This window comes from Cydia amplana, chromosome 5 (assembly GCF_948474715.1).
Source record: "Cydia amplana chromosome 5, ilCydAmpl1.1, whole genome shotgun sequence".
In the NCBI taxonomy this organism is placed as follows: Eukaryota; Metazoa; Arthropoda; class Insecta; order Lepidoptera; family Tortricidae; genus Cydia; species Cydia amplana.
Genome location: NC_086073.1, coordinates 20,627,185 through 20,649,492, shown reverse-complemented (window position 1 = coordinate 20,649,492; position 22,308 = coordinate 20,627,185). Strand labels below are relative to the sequence as shown.

The following is a 22,308-nucleotide window of genomic DNA, read 5'->3' as shown; positions in this document are numbered from 1 at the left end:
AAAAAACATTGGACGCTAAAATAGGACCCCCGGACTCAGCATAATGCCGCGGCAATCCGTGGCGCTGGTTTTCAGTGGGGACCTGACTTAAAACTATGAGACGACACATACGCCAACGACACTCAAAAAAACAGACAACAATACAATGATTTCTACAATGTAATGGAATTTTAAATTAACTATCAGTTCTGACACTGGGTTAGTGGAATAACAAATTAGTCTGTGGTATGACTATTTTTTAAGTATATCCCCGCTAATATTATAAATTCGAAAATAACTCTGTCTGTTACACGCACACTACACGCTTAAATTGCTGAACCAATTTAGATGAAATTGGGTATGGAGATATTTTGAGGCCTCGTAATCCCGGGGATCATCATATATCATTCCACGCAGACCAAATCATGGGCAGAAGCTAGTCTAAGCATAAACGTATGTGTTCTGTAGTAAATACCGACTAAGGTAGGAGGCCGTTATACACGAGAAACATTTTTTTTACTAGTGCGTAAATACATATTTAAACTCACTTCATCCATTACTAAGCTTAATTTATAAGCGGAACATAACTAGTTAAATCCCTAGTTTAAACTTCATTATAAACTACGGAACTACAATATGGAAACCTGTCTAACTACGTTAACAGTTTATTAATATGCCACTAATTCCCTTGTCGAAACCCTGATGAAAGGCCGCGTACCTACATTTTATAATGCCATATACTTATCTACATCGGTTTAGCTTCTATCGGTACACCCTTGTACCAGCCTTGTACCTACAGCGGCTGAGTTCTGAAAATTGAAACAATTTTAGAATGCGAAGTTTAGTGCGAGGGAGACGCGGGGGGTGTTTTAGTTTTGTGAGTGTTGCACATTGATTAATGACAATGGATCGCCGACCAGTAAAGCAGCGTGCATAATACTTGAGGCGTATCGTGCCAAAGAATTTTCCGCCGCATATGCTATAGGTACCTGCGTGAGAGCTGTAGCGAGGCCCCGCCGTGACCAGGGACGCCAGTACCAACGTCGCCCTCCAGCTCCATGCGCCGTGCACCACGTATGCTATACCTGCGTGAGTGTGCACGATGCGCGAGCTGTAGCGAGGCCCCGCCATGACCAGGGACGCCAGCACCAGCGTTGCCCACCAGCTCCATGCGCTGCGTATGCTATACCTGCGTGAGTGTGCACGATGCGCGAGCTGTAGCGAGGCCCCGCCATGACCAGGGACGCCAGCACCAGCGTTGCCCACCAGCTCCATGCGCTGCGTATGCTATACCTGCGTGAGTATGCATGATGCGCGAGCTGTAGCGAGGCCCCGCCGTGACCAGGGACGCCAGCACCAGCGTCGCCCACCACCTCCATGCGCCGTTCACCGCGTAAGTATGCTATACCTGCGTGAGTGTGCACGATGCGCGAGCTGTAGCGAGGCCCCGCCGCGACCAGGGACGCCAGCACCAGCGTCGCCCACCAGCTCCATGCGCACTCCATGCGCCATCACGCGACGCTGGCCTGTGAACAAAAAATGTACATTAGAGAAGAAAATCAACCTGATGACCATTATAGTATTGATAAAATTCATTATAGCTCATTAAAGTGTCGTATAATCAATTCATTAAAGTCGAGTCAAGAGCTACATAAATAAAAGTTCTTGATTATTATTTGGGCTATGAGATTTTGATCCAAATATTAAACTTAAGTAACGAGTAGAAATAAACTTATGTTGATACTTAAATACTTTCTTTGAATCTACTTATAATTGATTAGCAACTAAAATTAACATACATATTTACTGTGATCAAAATCAAAATACCTATAGTTTCTAGTCCTTAACTATATACAGACAAAGATAAAAAAGTTTATTTCATTCTGACATACATAATAAAACACAACAAACATCCCAAAAACGTCATTTAAATCACCCTCAAACACAATTTGTTAAATGGCGCCGCCATTTTATTTCAACCCCGACATTTATTCGCTAAAACTAAACCGTTTTATTTCCAATGCAAGTCAAACTCACGAATTATCACGTCTATTTGTTCTATAGCATTCATCTATCACGGATAGCTGAAGCTGAACGGAACGATGAATAACTAAAATGGTTGGAAATATCATGTTCAATGAGCACCAATTTTTCGCGAGCAAATTTAACAAGTTATTGTCAGATAAATTGTGTGTGACAAACACTTTTATTGCTGACTGTGTACTTCTTCTCATTTGCATGTCGATCTAAATTTAGAGACCTTTCTCATAGCGCAAGCTTATTGTGTTTGTGTTTTTCCATCGAGGTCATCGAGGATTTCCTTCGGTTACTTTCCGACTGCATCATCAGGTCCGCTCCATGTGAGATTAATTAATATTGTATTACCATCGGAATTACGGAAGTATACCAAATATACCTACTAGGAAATATTAGTTCAAATCTATGTAGGAGAAGATTTGAAACACATACCTAATACAAATATACGCAGTCAAGCTAAATAAAAGTGCAATGCATAATCAAAAAAAAATAGTTCATTTTCTACCTATATTTTTATAACAAAATTACAGTTACCATCAAACTAACAAAAGCAGGAATGTACAAACAGTAACACTCCTAACTGTACATCGGTGAACCTTATTACAAAACGCATAAGGTCCACCGTTGTACAGTTAACAGTGTGGGCGAGTACACTCGACCCGGCCCAAAGATTCCATTTCACAAGCAACATTAGCAACAACGTTACAGGGGGTCCAAAAATCCCTTTTTGTGCCAGGAGACAAATAGTCCGCGATGTCAAGCGCACGCGGGTCCGGTCCTCGAAACACTTTGTCTGAAGGGTCCATTGAGTGACCCAGTTCCCTAAACGAAAATAGATGTAGGAAATATTTACAAAGTAATTAGTTGGTAAACTCTTTGTAGCCCTTACGACTTTTGGGCTAAGTCCATTAGAATTTCTGTAGGACTCTTCTAGGACTCTAAAAAGTTATTTAGGCTCCTGGTATAATCTAATGAAACTAATTTAATTCAATGCTTTAGAGCAGCGGTCGGCAACCTTTTAGCAGCCAAGGGCCACATAACGAAGTTGACGCGGGCATGGCTTTATTAGACATTTTCGTGTGTCATTTGTAACAGACAGGTTCGCGGGCCGCAGGTTGCCGACCGCTCCTTTAGAGACTTGAATTTTCAGATAAATATTACTGGACGATTTTTTTTGAAGTGAAAACTTCTTTAGCGGCGCTGGGCACTTTTTGAGGTGGGGAAAAAATTATAAACTCGAGAGCGTTAGGACCGTAAGGACCGTAAGGACCGTAAAGACCACTCAATGACATAATTCATCAAAGCTACATCTTGATGAAATCGCTAATAAAAGTGAACTCTAGTACTGGTGAATAAAACTCAAAATATGACCAAATATATTTTGATGCGAGGTCTGCAAGGTAACTTTACAATTTCTATTCGAATTTTAAACAAATAAAGCTCCATCTTGATGAAATCGCTAATAAAAGTGAACTCTAGTACTAGTGAATAAAACTCAAAATACCATGACCAAATATATTTAGATGCGAGGTCTGCAGGGTAACTTTACAATGTCTATTCGAATTTTAAACAATTAACGCTACAAATTTGAATTTCGAATTTTAAACAAGCGTAAGGCCCTATTTGCATGGCAGCTTTTTCAACGCGCGTTAAAAAAGCGTTTGAATGATACAAATATATAAGGATACATATGTATTTATTCACACAACTGCGACTGTGACTGATGATGGCTTGACTGTCTGTGTAAAATAGCGAAAGAAAATGAGTGAGTACTTTATAAATATACTAGATTTAAACCCGGCTTCGCTCGGATGAAATGTAGATATTTCTGTAGTTATCGGTTACAATGTCATTGAGTTTTCACTTCTGCCGGCACTCCTGGAGTGCAACTTGTTGCTTGTTTTTTCAAAAATTGTGCTGGGACCCAATTTGATAACCGAAAACACGAGTAACTTATCGCGAGGATATCAAAAGAATATAATATATCTACACTAGGAGTTCTGGTTTTTCGAGCCTTCTATTCGCCGAGCTCGGTACGTAATTGGACTGACAAAGGCGTAAAACAAACCAACGCTCAAAGCGCGTCGCACAAAGGAATGGTTTAAAGTCTGGCGCACACTCGCGCGGCAGTTCATTAAAATGTTGAGGAATTTTGAGAATTCTCGATATGCTGCGGGTTTATGATGCTGAAAGATTCCACAACGTGAACATGACTTGATAGGCTCCTGCCTAATAGCAAGGGAGCTATTCTAAGTTATATTGATAAATTAAGAAATAATAAGGTTACTTATATAAAATAGCCCAATTTAATGTCCATAATTTTTTTTTATTTTTTATTTTATTTACTTAAATTGTTTTTTTTTTGTTCAGTTAATCGGTACATTTTGCACATACTAAATATTTTAGTTATGCTAACCATGCAGTCAAAAGATATATTAAAATGATACCATAAAAAATAAGGTAATAAAATCTCCTTTCAATGTAGAACAACTGCCCATTAAAAAAACGTGTAATTCATGAAATTCTTTGACCACCAGTAAGCGTCTATCTTTACCAAAATTGTCAAATTGAATGGCATTCACCACGTTCAGAGACACGGAGAGGAAATAATAGGTTTCCAATGCAGCCGTAACGTTCCGATTTGAGGGTTGAAAGAACGCCCCGACCGTGTCGCTGTCACCGGGGGTGGGCACAAGAGAAAAACAGTACGAAAGCTGTAAGCTGTTGTAACCAACAGGTTACAACTCAATTTGTAGTAGTTATAGCCTCCTGAGTCCCCCTTGTCATTATTGCAGTATTGAATTCAAAATTAGATTAGAATTAAATCTTTTATAAAGGCCTCAGGGACTCGGGAGGATAGTGAGTTCATCTGCAACAAAGATAAATGAAACTTAACCGGTATAGCTTTGAGAGAAGGAAATGGGAGATGCCACGGTAAATATCTTAAATATTGTTGGGTTGCTTTGGTTGCCGAATTGCTGTCTATGAAGCAAACGCTGCTGCATTCTCAAACTTTCATTTCAAGGTTACATTCGTTAATGCTGCTGCAGTCGCAATCTACCTCTCACCTTATTTAAAGAACTCTCCTCAGTTTCATGACAACCTACAGTTATGCTGTTCTTCAAGCTCTGTTTTAAATTAACGCCGGACACAATTCCGTGTCTTGAGACTCTAAAGGAGCAAAATGGCGAGGTCTTCAAAACGATACAAAAGCAAAGAACGACATTCTGTTATACTGTTCCTACAATTACTCGCTGTGATCACAGGCAAGCTCGCCACTTTAGAAAACGTACTCCGCGAACATTGCTCTTCGTTCCAGTCGCTTCATGAATCAGTGATTCGTTAAGAATCTCTGTTTCCACAGAATTGTTAGGTAGTCTCTTGAGGTCAGGCTACATTGGATGTCCTTAAAACTAGACTCTAGTCCATGATTGTCTAGCGAATGAGAACATGGTTGGACTTAGAGCTAACAATGCGGATTATACGGACATAATTCAACAGTTACGAGAGAACTATCAGGAGTACTTGGAGCGATGTCAGCTTGAATGTTACCGTCGATTTTGATAAGTCGTCGCAGGTTTTCCAAGATGAAAATTGCACCAGTTTGATGACAATTGCACGTTTTCTAAGATGAAAATTGTGCCAATAAAAATAAGTTTTCTGCCAACAAACTATGCAGTTTGGCAGATAAGTAACAATAATTATGTAACTTCTATTTTAATAATAAATAAAATAAAATAAATCTATAACGTTTTGTGTAGGTTAAAAATCTTGAAATAGTGTTTGAAATAAGAGTTATGCAAAATTGCTTCCTTGTAACTAACTGTTATTAAGGATATATCCTAGATTCAATAAGTAGTGTACCTACCTAAGTTTGTAAACACAATGGCGTTATTCATAAACGTCTGCTAAAGTTAATCAGCTGATGTTAATGATTGTCGTTTGTCCCTCTTTATGGCTCAATGACAGATAGAGACAAACGACGATGATCAACTGATTAAGTTAGCAGCTGTTTATGAATAACGCCAAAACAGTAGATTTACTTCCATTATCCAAGTCTGACCGGCACAGGAGCTTTGATCACGCAAGTTTTCAACAACACACATAGTGCCTGTCAAAACTAGTTGAAAGGGACTTAAGGAAGAGTTGCCAACTTTCTGCCCAATTCCGTAAACATTCGACTTGTGGGATTTTCTCGTGAATTTGAAAGTTCTTCGATATTTTGAGGGTTGGTAATTTAAATACGTAAAGAGGTTTTTTATTTATCCTGAAATCGGCAAACAAATATAGGCAGGTCCCGGACTGGATTGTGAAGTATGAACGGTTGGAAATACTGCATTGTCACAAGCGTATTGCTGAACCTTAAAAGGTTTATTAGGTACTCATATTTATATTGCCTTTGAAGCCTAGTTAGTAGAGAATCTGACTACATACTACTGCTGACTTCTGGAAGTCCTAAGGTTTGAATTCCGGTGTCGACATTCATTTGTGTGCTGAGGACTGATATTTCTTCCCGAATTATACATGTTTCGTAAATTATACATCTTGTATTTAATGATGAATCTATAATGCTTATTATCAACCAGTGTCAAGAAGCCAATTTAATTTTCCAATGTTTATAAAAGTTCTGATGTTTCATTTTAAATGGCACAAAAAGTCTATCCTAAATCCTCAAAGAATATAACTTTACAGACTTTGAACACAAAGTATTACCCACAACACGTGTCTCCGACATACGAAAACCTAAGACTCTTAATTACTTCCATCAACAAGCAAACCAAAACAAACTTTAACAAGTACAAGATAAGATCTCTTTCAGTTTGTTCGAGGATTTTGTTGAAACCAAAACTTGCGTGAATAGGAGTCCGATTCTGATTTAATATTTTTTATTGTTTTCATCAAGCTCGTGAGCGTCAATCAGCATAAGGCAGCTCACGCTGACGCTGATTGGTCTTGACGAAATGCTCTCATGATTTGTCTCATACGATATTTCGCTTAAACTTATTGGTGTGAGTGAGATGCCTAGCCTAACACGACTCAAGGTCGTATCAAAATGAGATGAAAACGTATCAAATTGTTGAAGCAGAATCAGCCTGTAGATTGTTTTCTTTGTTCCGTTTCCGCCGTTTGCTATCTCTTACGGCTGATTAATTGTTATTAAAATTAGAATGGGGTAGCATTGATTACCGGATGCGTTTAGATTCGATAAGATGTGAGAGATCTTTGTATGAGTTGTATCTGAACTTTTTGTTCCAAATCATATACAGAATTAGAAAGAGTAATCTGACAGCGGTTTACAGAATGGCCATAATTGTTTTTCATCGTACTTTCTCTAAAACGTTCGTACTTGTCATGCTACTTCAGTTCTGACAGCTTCAGTACTTTTTGTACGGAGACTGACTGAAATAGCAAGTTTTGAAAAGTTAAGGGTTTCAAAATTGTTAACGAAAAACGAAGATCAGTAAACAAACATTAGCAAACTTTGGAAGCATCCTTTCCTTTCCTAAAATACACAAGATCATTGTTTGTACAGAATCTTTCGCTCAATAACGCCCCGAATGGAAACTGGCATCGAGCCCGGTTGGCACTTTAGAAATCTGATCTTGATTTGATTTCTGTAATGGGAAGCCAAAAAGGCCATCATCTAATGTGTAACAACGTATAAAAGACTAACCATGTAACATCTTTTTCATGTAGCAGTACCTATCCTTTATGCATTGTAGCGCGTGTGCCTTATGCTTTTGGTAGATTTATGGGTCGATTACGCCAAACCATTTGGCAACTTTAAAGCGTTCGCTATTTTTATGGTTCCGTACCTCAAAAGGAAAAACGGAACCCTTATAAGATCACGCGTGCGTCTGTCTGTCTATCCGACCATTCCGAAACTACTGTGTCAAAAATTTTGAAAAAAAAAAACACAAAATAGTTCTTTACCTAGGTACAGATGACAGGAAAACCTATTAGAAATGTGCAGTCAAACGTGAGTCGGACTTAACTTAGTCGGAACCCTTGGAACGCAAGTCTGACTCGCACTTGGCTGGTTTCTATTTATGGAAAGATTCATAGTTCACTGCTGAGTGACGATGGTCAGTCCAACAAGTGTGGTTTTTGTAACCGGGCTTTTCTCTCTAAGCATCTAAGTATTAGCTAACAAGTGCGAGTCAGAGGTAATGAGAGAAATATTACGTCAAAATCACATTTACAAAGTTCGAATGCCTCTTTTCGTTCGACCGAGCAACTAGACAGAAACAATGGCATATTGTCGCTCCCAACGACATTATTTATTCAACGCCCTTATCTGTGCCCTTTTTGTGAACGGAATTATTAATATTATTTGTTGCTTACTTCCACTTTGCCAAATTAACTTTGCGGCTTGGAAAAACATATTTTCTGGTAGGTTAGGAGCATTGCGTTTCGGATTAGGACTTTAATTCACAACATGAAATAAATGTATTTGATCTTTAAGACAGATGCTCCTCTTACGCGGATATTTGTAAAACAATGATTTAAACTATGACCTTGCTATTTTATTTTATTCCTTTGCTGGATAATACTACATGGTTTTTTAAAACACGTTTCCCAGAATAATTCCTAGTTTACGTAACGTTACGAAATCAACTAGTTCGCCGGCTGAGAAAACGTTTGTGCCATATCCGTGTTATTTGAGCAAAACCGTTTTTTAATGATTTCTAAAATAACGAAAAATATGCTATAATTGTCACTAATCGGTTTTTGAAAATTAACATTTTTCAAAAATGTTGTGCCATATCCGCATTTTACTGATATTAACACTCTGTTAACAGAAAATTATCACAAAAGTGTGGCATATCCAACACTTTAGTGTCATATATCATACATTGTACGTTTAACATTTTCTCATCAAAAACGGATATGGAAATAATAAAAATGCTTTTATTTCATGATTACCACTACATTCACAATATTTGTATGGTACTATAAATACAACGTTAACGTTACGTTTCGTTGAAGCTAGAACCGTTAACGACCCATTTGCTACAGCCAACTTATTTCACCATTTCGGTTCACTATTCACTGTTGTTCACCTCTTCCAATATGGTTGTGGGTTAAAATATTTTAAGTTTTGACTGCCAATTTGAATTCGGTGAAAAAAAAAACAACCAACTCGCATAAAAGACGAGTCAAGTTACAAAATAAATGTGTGTGGCTTTAAACGCTACACACCTATTATCATTTTGAATCGCAGATCGGCTTACGCGGGCTTTTGGGCTTAAAATAGAGAGTTATGAACTAAAGCATAATTTTTTTACATCCTATATCCGATAGTTTCGACAGCTATTGTTTGTGCTAGCTATTTGATATGGGGAATATAAAAAAATAATATAGAAGTGATAAGTAAAATGTTGGGTCAGTCAAAAACATGGATAGATGACATATTGCTGAAAAGATGCCAAATTTGTCTATTTGTATTGTGTACGTAATTTAATAGTACTTAAACGACTAGATCTTAGATCAAAATATCAAATTGGGCAATAGAAACATGATGGTTTTCTAACTTCAGAGCTAGTTCTTACGCAAAGGATTCAAAATAGTTTTATGGCATAGATTAGGTGTTTACCAACCCTGAAATAGAAAATAACGTACTTTCGTCTCAAAGTCCGGCAACGCACGTCATACCCCTCTGGTGTTAGGCGACCATAGGCGACGGTAATCGCTTACCATCAGGCGATTTATGTGCGCGATTGCCTCCTATGTCATAAAAAAATATTGACGAAAGTCTGCTTCAAAATGTTTTTTTATTCACCAAACCACAGTAATTTAGACATCATAACCAGTTCTTATTACAATATTAAACTTGAATCACGCCGTAACCCACTTTATTAGTATTCTTCAGCGCTCCAGAAAAATACTAAAGGCCCTGTAAATCCTACTCGTCAAGGTTTCTTTTGTTTCGAATGGAAATAAGAATAATACAATAATACAGAAACAAAGGAATATCAGATGGCACGGCGACTGATTTATCTTGGATGAATACAGGATTTTTATTTAGTCAAGGGAATATTGGTATAATGTTATCTTCTTTCAATAATGACGGGATAACTGCGGATATGTTTTTGTCGTCTGATGTTTTGTGTATTAATACATTTGTAATGAATGAGGACTAGGGAAATTTCACTTTTTCGAGAGTTGAAATATCTCATTTTATTGAAATTTTCGTAACACGATACAAGTTCTGTTGTCTGCAAGCATAGACTAGGAATCCTCTAGACGGAGTTTAGAGCAATTATTTCATGAAACCGATGCTGCCAAAAATACTGGGGTGCGGGGGACGAGGTGAGCGAGTCCCGTGCCGTGATTGGTCCGTTCAAAGACACGGACGTCACACAAAGACACTTTGACTCGAAAATGGAGTAAAACTACCGTATATTTGTGGCAGAGGGGGTAGCGCCACTATGCTCAGTCTGGAGGATGTCTTGTCTGTGTCTGCAAGGGATTGGTTTTTTATCAATGACCACCTGTCGTCTGACTCTTCTTTAATCAATTATTGTCTATCTGTAAAGTATATTGAGTTGTATAAATGAAATTTGGTCAAATGTGTCCATGATGATGATGAGGTTGGGGTAAACACGGTACATCATTGGCCGCATAAGGGAGATAGAGCAATAAATTAATGAGTCAGTTTTATTAGAAATAGTTTTCAACACATTTGAATAATGGTTAAATTTTAACACCTGGGTAGGGTTTGATAGGAAATTACATAAGGGTTAGGTATGTAATTTTGAGAAGTAGGTACCTAGATTACGAGTATGGCTCCTATAAACAAACAGGAGTAAGATAATTTTCAATTTTCACTTCATAAATCAAATTTTCAACTAACTGGCCTATTAGCCACGTTCCTGAATCGCTGATAAATTCACCACGTTACCGAGCGAATTTGAATTTTGGAATCTATCGTCCTTTGCCGCAATTATTTCCCACACCGCGAATGAAGATATTGTTCAAAATTGTGACGAGGATGCGAAACATAAATGAGGCCTCCTTCTTTGACCCAGTTTTAAGAATTTCGCACCTAGTCTATTTTTTATTCGGTAGACTAAAATGACATTTCATAGTATGAACATAAAATGTCATTTCATACTATGAAATGTCATTTTAGTCTACCGAATAAAAAAATAGACTTTACGTAATCTTTGAAACATCAAAAAAAAAGCTGCTCATTTATTTGGAGGTTTTTTTAAATATTTTGTTGTAAAATACAACATGCAATAAACTGTTTAGACGACAACGGTTTCACTCACTTACATTTTTAGTCCCTATTGGCGACATGTTTCGGGCCCGTCGAGGGTCCTTCTAGGCTCCAGTGCTCGCGGCGGTGCGATGACTGAAACCGTTGTCGTCTAAATAGTTTAAAATATGTCTCACGAAAGTTTAATTTAGATTACAACATGCAATTGTTATTTTCTGAAACTGTATATTGATACAGCACGGCTAGCACATGATGGGCGCGACAGTCGACAGGCGAGAAAATGCCGCGACATAGAGCTCTCTCGCGAATCGGTAGCATAAGAGCCGCGCGACAACCCGCTGTCTCGCGGACAAATGTCAAAGCGACATAATTTTGTCGTTTGACAGTTCCACGCGGGATACTCTCGAAAATCGTAGCACGAGTGTACTATGGGAGACAAAATGTCCCGCGTTTGAACGTCAAAATGAGAGAAATTGTCTTCGAGGCTAGAGGGTCGCGACTAGGGTTTGCTCCCGGTACTGAGTTTGGCGACAAGCGCATTTGGTCGAAGTTTTGTTGACTTTTGTTCTAAAAGAAAGATAATTTTCCATATTTTATATTTATTTCATACTACAACACTTTTTTGTTTAAGTATAATTTGAATCTTGAGTTTCATGATCATGCTATTAATATCAAAATTATTATATTTTTTCACAATGACTTGTTTGTTCTCTTAAGTTAAACGAAAATCCGGCAGAAAAAAATCTAAGCCTAAGATTGTACGATCACGACCACATCAACAAAGCAAACCTTTGGTGGCGAATTGACTGGGGGATAATTAATAGAAACATAAATAATTGATACAAAAATATTACATTGCTAATCCGGGAAACAATTACGTGCTATCAATCAGTGCTAACCCGTTATTTTTACATGCAATTATTGTTGATAACCTATATTATGTCGCTCCTTAGGTGTTTCCATTCATTGTGGGATATAAACAACACAATCCCGACCTGAATATTGCGATCAACCTCACTTATAATAAGTAAATGCAAAAGTAAATCTGTACCTATGTACAGTCAGCAGCAATAGTTGCTAAGCGGGCGAGGTGTTCAAAATGATCTTGACGCGACTTTATTGTTAAGAGAATAAGAGCGCGTCAAGGTAATTTTGAACACCTCGCCCGCTTAGCAACTATTGCTGCTGACTATATGTTACCTCTTGACGCTTAATCCGCCGAACCGATTTAGACGAAATTTTGTGAAACAACATTCCACAAAGAATGCAAATAATGAATCTGGCAGCTCAACTCAAACTCCACCTCACAGAAGACCACAGCCGTAATACTTACTTTGTAGTGTACGAGTTGGTACTAGCCTAATCCTTAAGTTACGATTCCCACCGACCGGCTGGAGTTGGGCCGCGCCGGAATGCTTTTTCAGTGTACCTATTTACATAATGTGTGGCAGAAGCGATAGAATCCGTCCGGAGCCATCCGATCCGCAAGCAGCCGACCGGCTTTGGGCATACAAATGTGAAATGCGCTCCGACTCCGACGAATCGTACTTAAATCTGAGTACCTATCTCAAAAAGGTCAAAGTAAATAAAATCATTTAAAGTTTTTGGTACTATTTATTTAAAAGTCACATTATTTGAGAAGTGTTATCAACACTCGACTGTCCTTGCACGGAGTAGGTTCCCAACTTGAGCCCTTCTATGTCCTCCGTGATGGCAGGAGGGCTGCGGTTAGCAGCAGCATGCTTAGGTGTAGAGAATACCTCCGTGTTTGATGATAGGCTTGTGCATGATTGTCATTCAATCTATCTTCGAAGCCAGCAATGCAGCGGCTAGCCAGCCATAAGGGAGATATGTCGGGGATTAGCATAAGATATTTAGTCTGTAAATAAGATTTAAAAGGAATGTAATTTTTTTGCAAAAGACAACGGAAAAGAGCTTTATGAAGATTGAATTGTGTACGTAAGTACTTACAACTTGACTTCTTCGTAAAGATGGTATTTTGTTAGCCAAAACTTTTAACAAAACGCCAATTATTCGTAAGGAGTTGTATTTTAATGATTAGGTAGGTAATCTTTAGATAATTATAATAATATATTCCAACTTGTAACGACAAAGCGAATCAAATTTTGATTGACAGTATTGACACTGACATTTTCGACTTAAAAATAATATTTGCTATTTCTTATTCTTCATACTGCGAGAAAGAGACAAAGTTATCGTGACTAGGGACGCTCCGTTTCTAAGGCTGACTATTCATTACTTATCCGATTATTATTTTACCGATTCAGTGTTGCCACGAATGAAAAGTTTGTTCCATGTATAAATGGCCACATTGGCTAAGTCGCGCGCGGGATGGCTCTCTCTCGTGGAACTCTTTTCTCGATGTGCGAACTCATGCTGCCAAAATCGAGGAATTGACAGATAGAGATAGAAATTTGTGACGGGCGACTGCCGTCTCTCGCGGCGCGAGCTATCCCGCGGGTAATCATGTGCTAGCCGTGCTGGTGTACAATGTGTCTAAATTGCTGCTTATAGTGCACTATTACTATTACCAACTGGTCAACAGTAAAGTTAATTTGATCCGACCGTAGGGGGACCGAGGTGAGTTAAAACAGAGGTAAGTTGAAACAAAGTTAATTTTGCGGTATTTGTAATCGTCTTGAGGCAAGGACGCATATTGAGAGACCAGGGCCAGCGGATGGTGGGGCGGGGCTAAACATCGTTTTTTCCAGCTCGGTAACAGCTAATAATAGCTGTTCTAAAATTTACGTTGTTTCAACCTACCTCTGTTTTAACCCACCTCGGTCTTTCCAACTGGGGCGAATGAGGCTATACGAGGATGAATAATAATTATAGTCTTTATTATACACCACATAATGAAAAATAGAATACAGAAAAGAACCCAAATTATAGCTAAAACCAGCGTTTTATCACTAAAAAGCAATCTCTTCCTGATAACCTATGGGTAGCAGGAAACCATAACTTACAAGTGCTGATATAAGATCACGCAGAATACTAATACAACAGTTTCACATGTCAAACGTTAAAATATGAGATAGGTTAAGGTTATGTTGAACAATTATTAATTTTATGGTCAGCAGCCGTAGAACGGTCGCATTGTTATCACCTGTTACCATACCTGGCACGTTCTAACAAGTACCTATGTAAGTGCGAAAGTGACAGCCAATAAAATGGAACCATGCTGCCACCGCAGCTCTGTAATGTAATCCTAAGTCAATAATCACTACCTTCCCGCTCCAGAAACAAAGCATGAACCAACCTACACCACGTACATTCGCCATCAGATATATCGGAGCGGCCAAGGTGTTCATAATATCTGAACACGCACTCTCGCGCCCTGACAATAGAAGCGTGTTCAGATGTTTGGGAGTGCTTTAGCCGCTCCAATATATCTGATGGCGACTGTAATACACAATCAAGCAAGCTACTGAACTTAACATCGGAAATTCAGTAGTTACGGTCTATTGTGTGCATGCCCGGTTTCATCACAGTAACATTAGAGATACAATAGCTCCTAACGATAGGCAAAAGGTGGCTATTAAGTATAGTACGTACTGGTAAATGGAACGCATAGGCGGACCATTACATCATAATAAATAATCGAATTGCTAGCACGATCATCGAAATTATACATATATTGGGATGCCTACAGCTCCTCGATTTCTGTAATGGTTTAAAAATTTAATTGCGATAATCATCTTTAAATTTCCTTACACATAATTATACCCTTTAAACAATTAATTTAAATGTAAAGGGTACATTATCAGTACGAAACGGGGCTTTAATCCTATTAATCTAAACATATCCGTCAACCGTCAACAACGAATAATCAACGTTCGTAATACATTATAAACAACAACAGAATGTCCAACCGTGAAATTGGCTACGGATAGGATTGAAATGTAAAACAGGTCGGAACATTTAAATGGCTGTTAGCACGAGTTGCGAGTTACGCTAACTCTAAATCGAATTTTGTCGCGAAGAGAGCATTCTAATCACCTACAGAGTTACCTCCTTCGAGATTGAGATCCTGAAACGATAATGTTTGTGTATCTGATGCGACACGTCCATCATCATCATCATTTTAACCTCTTGTCGACCACTGCTGAGCATTGGCTTCTCATTGTGCGCGACACTAATCCTGGGCTAGTCTCATTCAAAATAGCCCCACCATCTTTGGAATATCGTTCACTCAACGGGCTATCGAGCGCCAGGCGGTTCTTACGTTTAAAAGTGTCCGTTAGGCAATCAGTTGACTTAAAAAAAGTTACTTCAATATGGTGTTCAATATATTAAAATCTTTCAAGAACTCAATCCGCTCAAAGTCGCGTTACCAATGGTAACAAGGCAGATCTCCATCAGGCTTCATTGTGTCGACTTATCAATTTCCGGTATTATAGTACTTTCAAATTTTTGAGCAAAATATTCTATCTTGGCCAAATGGCATCCTCTACCTGTACCGCCTCTCTCTACCTTACAATTAATAACGATGGATACTACTCAAACATTTGTTTCAGCAACCCCTTGAAAGCAAACTTGCGAGGATTATAGGAAAATAATCGTATTATATTTTATACGAGTAAAGGTACAACACTTCACCTCACTTCCCAAAAGGGGTAAGCAATCACTAAGAATCTCCATTAAGAGCGATCCGGTCTGACACACTCGTACATCTTTCACTCCATTTCTTTATAATATAATAATACCGGCACACAATAGATTTTTGCTTTTTGTTGTTCCAAATATTCCGAATCTCTTTTATTGAAGCATTTATTAAACGCTGATTTGTGATACGAAAAGTTGTTCTGAGCCAAACATTATCTACAACATTTATTCCAGACATCCGAACAAGGGTAAAGTAATAAGCCCGAATATCCACGACAGAAATGTTGGGAAAGAAAACGCGAGGAAACTCGACACTGCCGAAGCACTACAAAACACGGCTACTTACGTCACTAGGCCAGAAAGTATCAAATTGCAGGAAAATTCGCGGAGCGAACAAAAGAGCAAGAGGCTGATTCTGTACCAATAATTTGATGTGGTTTTGATTCGATTTTGATTCGTATCATTAGGCATCTCATGCGCACCAATAAGTGAGAGCAAAATGCCTTACGAGCCGAGCCCTGGTGGCCTAGCCAAGGTGACAATCGCTTGCGCTTCGCCATCAAATCGCTTAGTGTCTCTCTATCTTCCATATTAGTGTGACAGTGACAGTTGCGTTTCGTTCTCTACGTAGCGTTAGCGATTGGCATGTTGTCTACGGGGCCAGTTTTACCCTTAGTTTTACACGGCCTTGAACGCTAGCGACTGCGTCAGTACGATGGAGATGCATTGAGACCTATGTAGTTTACCAGTCGCTAGCGAATATCTCAGTGTCAAACTCAAGGTCAAGGAAATACTCATTTCATTTCGTCAGGACCATTCAACGAGAGTAGCTAACGCTGATTGGTGCTTATAGTCATGGTCGTGTCAAAATATGATAAACAGCAGAATATCAAATTATTAAATCAGAATCGGCCTAGAGAAGCAGCTTAATAAGAAAATGGAGTTCGAGATTCAGGGTCTAGTATCAGTTGAACAAAGAACAGCGATTGACCTCACGAGCAATATTAGGTTCGAAAAAGGCCCGACTATGGTGGGGATAAGTAAAATTGTATATGTATATTATTATGTTTATCTTTTCTGTGGTAGGATCGGAAAGAAATAAAGGGTTATAAGTTATAATATGATTTATACTACATGATGATATTGTGTGATGTAATTAGGTTTATATGTTAATAAGAATTTAAATTATTCCTGTCTGAAAGAGTCCAACAAACAACGGCAAAGTTTTTTGCTGGTTTATATAATAATATAAACAAATATGTTTTCTTTCACCTTAACAGTGGATATTTTCCTTTTCATTTGATAAATAATGAATTAAGTATAATGTATTGATTGAGTATTTTAACCTGTTTTATACAAACTCGACCTGCATTATACCTACCAAGTCTCCCCTCAATATGCATAGGTTTACCCAAAACGTACGAGATCGATCCCCATTGTGACATTTCCTTTGAATACACATAAACGGTATTGGAGCAGGTATTGGAGCCGACCTGCATGGGAATGGGAGCGGTTTGGCGTTCGGTCTTGCGGGTTAGAGATGGCTATAAGGGACTGCTGCGGGGATGAAACTGCGTCGAGAATATCGGGAGCTAAAAACAATACAAAAGGTAATCACGGTCCATATCCCGGTCGATATCAGTCTTAGTGATAAGGGACTGTTGTTTGAGGCTGACGATTAGAACCGAATATGATGTGTTGTGAGGTGTTTAACAGACTTTAAAATAAGGGCCGGCTGGTTTTTTTATATGTTAATAATGACAAAATGCTGATGTTCATTCATGTTTCTAATCGAATTTAAACTGTTGTGAGACATACTAACATTGAATAATTTACAGTTTAGACTCACTTGTTTTAAGTCACTCGCGCGACATGTTTCGGAGAGCCTAGGTCTCCTTTCTCAAGCACTAACAGTGCGAGCAGCGTTCACGACGGCCGTGTATCAGCGTGCCGAGAAAACCGGTTGGGGGAGGTCTTCCGCTGTCATGTTTCTGACTTCAAAAGCCCACGGGTCAATTAAAAAAATAACCAGAAATTTCATGATTTTAACAATATTAAAATCATGAAATTTCCGACGAAAAAATTGACGACGGATCCGAAATGTATGGGAAGATCCGCGGATCCGGATCCAGATCCGGATAATTTCATACATTTCGGATCCGGATTGCAAACCCTAGGCATAATACAATAGGCCTCTAAAACGTTATTAAATAGTCATGAAAAAGGCAACTTCCTGAGTAATGACGTCATAAAATGCTTGTCTTTATTCGTTTTTGTTCTCCCTCCAATAAAAAGTAAGTTTCAGTAAGGTAATATTTCAACATTATTTACCATATTTACCAATCTAATATTTCAATACCGGGCCGAAAGTTGTGTAATATCCAAACGACTGTAACTTATCGTAATGCCAGAATAAATCTCTATCAAACTGTTCCTTAGTTATGTGAACCGTGAGGGAAGGTTGAAAGATCGCCACAGTGTAGGGATAATGACAGTAATCTATCTTATTTTATTTGGGATTTCTTGGGAATTAAAGTTCGTGTTTAATGTATCTGTGATATTATGGAAGTTTTGTTATAAACATTAACGTTCGGCATTATTATTATTATTTAAACTTTATTGCACAGTAAAGAATTTCCCACCAAAAACACTTTATGTAAAATGTTGCCAAGACTAGCCACATAAAGCTTTTACACTAAAAAGTTATCAAAAAAAGGTACCAAAAGACTTGTACTCTGTAAGTCCTATCTTTATAAGTTCTAACTGTATAAAGTCAACAAGGTCAACATTAACTACTACTACTTTGTACAACAAGTCCACTGAGGGAGTGTTTATCATCCACTACTGTTGATTTGATATTCACTCTACTGTTGCTCGAAGACGTATTACTTGGTATAAATATTAATACTCTGGCTGAAAGGTCGTGGTCGGTCGGTTATCCGCCATGTTTGTTGCTCCAATTCCTACATCTGTCAGTCGATCGGAGATATAACCACTTGGGAATACCTAGTGTAACGAGAAAACATTTAAGCTTAGTTGTAAATTCGTATTAGAATTTTAGCTTGATATTGAGTTATTTTCTGCAAGTGTGTGCCAAGATACAACGATTCTTTTTGACGATGGTAAGCAATCACCAGCGCCCACGCACACCTGCAAAACCAGAGGTGCTGCAAGAGATGGGATTACGCTCTTTTCTTGAGGTTTAAAGGTCGTAAAATCAAGTGGTACTTTGACAGACGGACAGCGGAGTCTTAGTAGTGTTTTTACCCTTTGGGTAGGGAACCCAAAAAACGGAATTTATATAATAATATACCCCAGTCGTTACACTTATTTTTTTATACACGGAATTGACCTTTTTTAAAATGTGTTTAACCCAAGTATTGGTATAAAAATTATCTTATCCTCCGTAAGCCTATTTAATTAGTTTTATTACCCAGAAGTTCACTCAATAATGGCCCATTCTGTAATTTTAAATGACTGTCTTCTTCCATCTTCTTATTGTGCCCAAACCACAGATTAAACTCAGTGTAGTGGAACGGAGCCATCGTCCGTTGAAATATCGGCGGCCAATCGCGGAGCGCCAATAAAAATAAATTTATTTGTGTGCTCACTGATACTGGAATGGCCATGAAGTATGGATACCGATACTGTTATGTGCACAGGAGAGCCATTCAAACGTTCAAAATCTAACTTAAATTTGATATGGGAACGAACTCGCAAATCTGGGACATCAGTCCGCCGCCGCGCGCCGCTCTACTAGTCTGAGCTCCCAAAGTCCCAAGACTTATCCTTTGATAGCGAATATTTCCACCTTATCATTCATGGTATCGTTAGTAAATGTTTATTTCTCAATAAGTACTTCTTTCTTTCTTTATATTTAAGAGCTGTGCTCTTGTCAGTGGAGCAATCTCCAACGCGTCCGGTCTTCTGCCAATTCCTTAACCTTCTAGTATGACACGACCGTCCTGAACCTTTTCTTTTATTTGGTTGAAATATTGTTTTCTCGGTCATCGTCTTCTTCTCTTTCCCTCTATTTTTCCTTCTATAATATTCTTAAGGAACAGGTCGTGTGGTAGCAAATGTCCAATTAATCCTTTATACATAAGTACAATATTAGGTTATTTAATTAATAATATGATATTCTGCCACTTTGTAGTCATATTATGTTGGTATTTCTATTCTGCAGCCATAGCGTCGCTACAGTCAGAAGTTCGCAAATTGCGGACATTTTTCTCTGTCACTCTAATTACGCCTTCATTTGAGTAAAAGAGAAGATCCCAGCAATTTGCGAATTCCGGTTTACGCGGTAGCCCCTCAGAGCGAATATTCACGCGTACAACGAATAATAAGTACGAGCCAAGTACACTGTAAGTCATGTCGAATCAATATCATATCAAGATCAGAGTTTTAAAGTTGGAACGGCAATCCCGAGGGCATGCATGATATATGAAGTTTTGTGCAGTGGATTTTATTGTTTAGATTCTAGTTTATATTGAGTTTCTGTTTGAAAATATCAGACATTTACCAGCAAACATACCTGCCGTATTATCCTACCTTCCTAGCTATAATTTATTTTTTATTTTTTATTTATTTTATTTTTTATTTATTTTATATAAACGATTTGTCTTGGCTATGGATGGCGAAGGTATGTCGTAGTAGCATTGCCTTAAGGTAGCTGAGATATTTGTTTAGTTGGGTTCCGTACCTGAAACAAAAAAAACATGAATTAAAAAAAAATTGAAAAAAAAATCACTCAAACTGCATTGAAAAATTGCTAATATTGTATATTAGCAAGCATATATTCCCACTTATCACATATTAAGCAGTCTAAAAGATGACTCACACCACACTAGAACGGTCCGGGTCCGGGCGGAATTCCAAGATTTCGTTTTCTATGACAGGTGATCGGTGGTGCTTTCTATAGCAACCTTAACTGTCGGACGCCTCGGCCCGGACCCGGACCGTTCTAGCGCATCATCCACTTATTCCAAGTTTTAGCCGAAGTATTTATCTAAAACAATTAACTTATATTACTTTGCTAAAGCAAAAAGGTGTAAAACACGGGCTTTAAGTAGAAAAAGCGATGCGATAATTTACAGTAAGTGTTAAAAACGTCGCCGGCGACCATTAGGACAATTATTCATCCCGTTTGGGACCCAGTTCATATTTCGCAAGTCTAGTGCTCAGTCTTTGTCCAGGCACAGTGAACCGCTTAGACACAGTACGTTAACCTATTTAATTGTAAGGAAAGACGGTGGCAACATCGAGAAGCTCATTGTGACCAGCAAAGTAGATGAGAAAAGGCCCCGTGGACGCAGCCTAATACGTTCTTCTGGATAGGGAGCATACCGGGTGGGCCCTGTTACACCAGCAAATAATTAAAACATTTATTGTACTCCACAAACGATAAAACTTTTGCTTAACAACTTTTAAATCTTTTGACTTCATTTCTTTCATACAAATTAATATCTTCAATGTACGCTAACATCTTTGTAATTGACGTTGTCGCTTGTCACGCTTAAACGGAACAAAAGTGTATCTACTAAAAATAAAAACACAATTTATTTTTAAAGTCGCTGAACACACGTTGGTAAGTTTGAGGAAGTTTGAGGAGCTTACAGTTTAATTTATCGAATTAAATTTAAATTTAAAGAGCGATTTAATTTTAAATTTTACACATATTTCTTCCTGAGTCTTGGGTGCTTTCTATGTATTTGTATATTATATATAATAATATTATATCGTTGTCTGAGTACCCACAACACAAGCCTTCTTGAACTTACTGCGGTGGGACTTAGTCAATCTGTGTAGGAATGTCCTATAATATCATCATATCAGCCTTTCATCGCCCACTGCTGAGCATAGGCCTCTCTTCGAGAACGCCACTTATCCCGGTCTCCTCGCCTATAATATATATTTATTTATTTAAATCGCTCCTGTTACATGGCCCACCCGGTATTTCATCTAAGCCTGAATTACTGTTTCTCTACAGCCACTATAACCGTGGTTATTAACGACCATGGAATAATGGCCGTTGAAAAATGGCCGTCTTTGTGCGATGGCCGTGATGCATGGCCTCGTTATCTTATTGAAACCTTATCGAGATTATAGCTTTGAATATTAAGAAGCTATAATACTATTACATTGCTATTATATTGCTATTACTATTACTCAGCCGACCAGCTCTATTGCGCACCATGTAATCGCATTTTCAAAACGAAGTTTGGCTTCGCAAGTCATATCAGTCAGTCATATGTTCCTGATTAAGACGGAGGAGTCGCCGTTTCGGACACGGCGAGGAGGACTATATATATATATATATATATATATATATATATATATATATATATATATATATATATATATATGTATATATATATAATACTATTCTATGGTATCACTAAGCTATGCCTATGGCTTTATCTGTGTAAAAATCGTTG

General features: G+C 38.2%; 2 protein-coding genes across 4 annotated transcripts in view; one reads left to right on the top strand and one right to left on the bottom strand.

The window, feature by feature from the left end:
- LOC134648320 (neuroligin-1-like) overlaps nt 1-22,308 on the bottom strand; it is a 265,829-nt gene that overhangs the window by 64,765 nt on the left and 178,756 nt on the right. Inside the window, exon 2 of one of the 3 annotated variants that reach the window (XM_063502820.1) lies at nt 1,388-1,505. In XM_063502820.1, coding sequence (XP_063358890.1) covers nt 1,388-1,484 — 97 coding nt within the window. In that variant the 5' untranslated portion in view covers nt 1,485-1,505. Of the gene's footprint in view, nt 1-1,064; nt 1,149-1,387; nt 1,515-22,308 lie in introns of those variants that run through there. The other 2 variants (XM_063502821.1, XM_063502822.1) reach the window with 2 other exon arrangements.
- Nucleotides 12,147-22,308, top strand: part of LOC134648366 (protein lifeguard 4-like) — a 357,077-nt gene continuing 346,915 nt past the window's right edge. The window contains exon 1 of the mRNA XM_063502887.1: nt 12,147-12,158. The gene's annotated coding sequence lies outside the window, so the exon portion shown is untranslated. The remainder of the gene's footprint in view (nt 12,159-22,308) is intronic.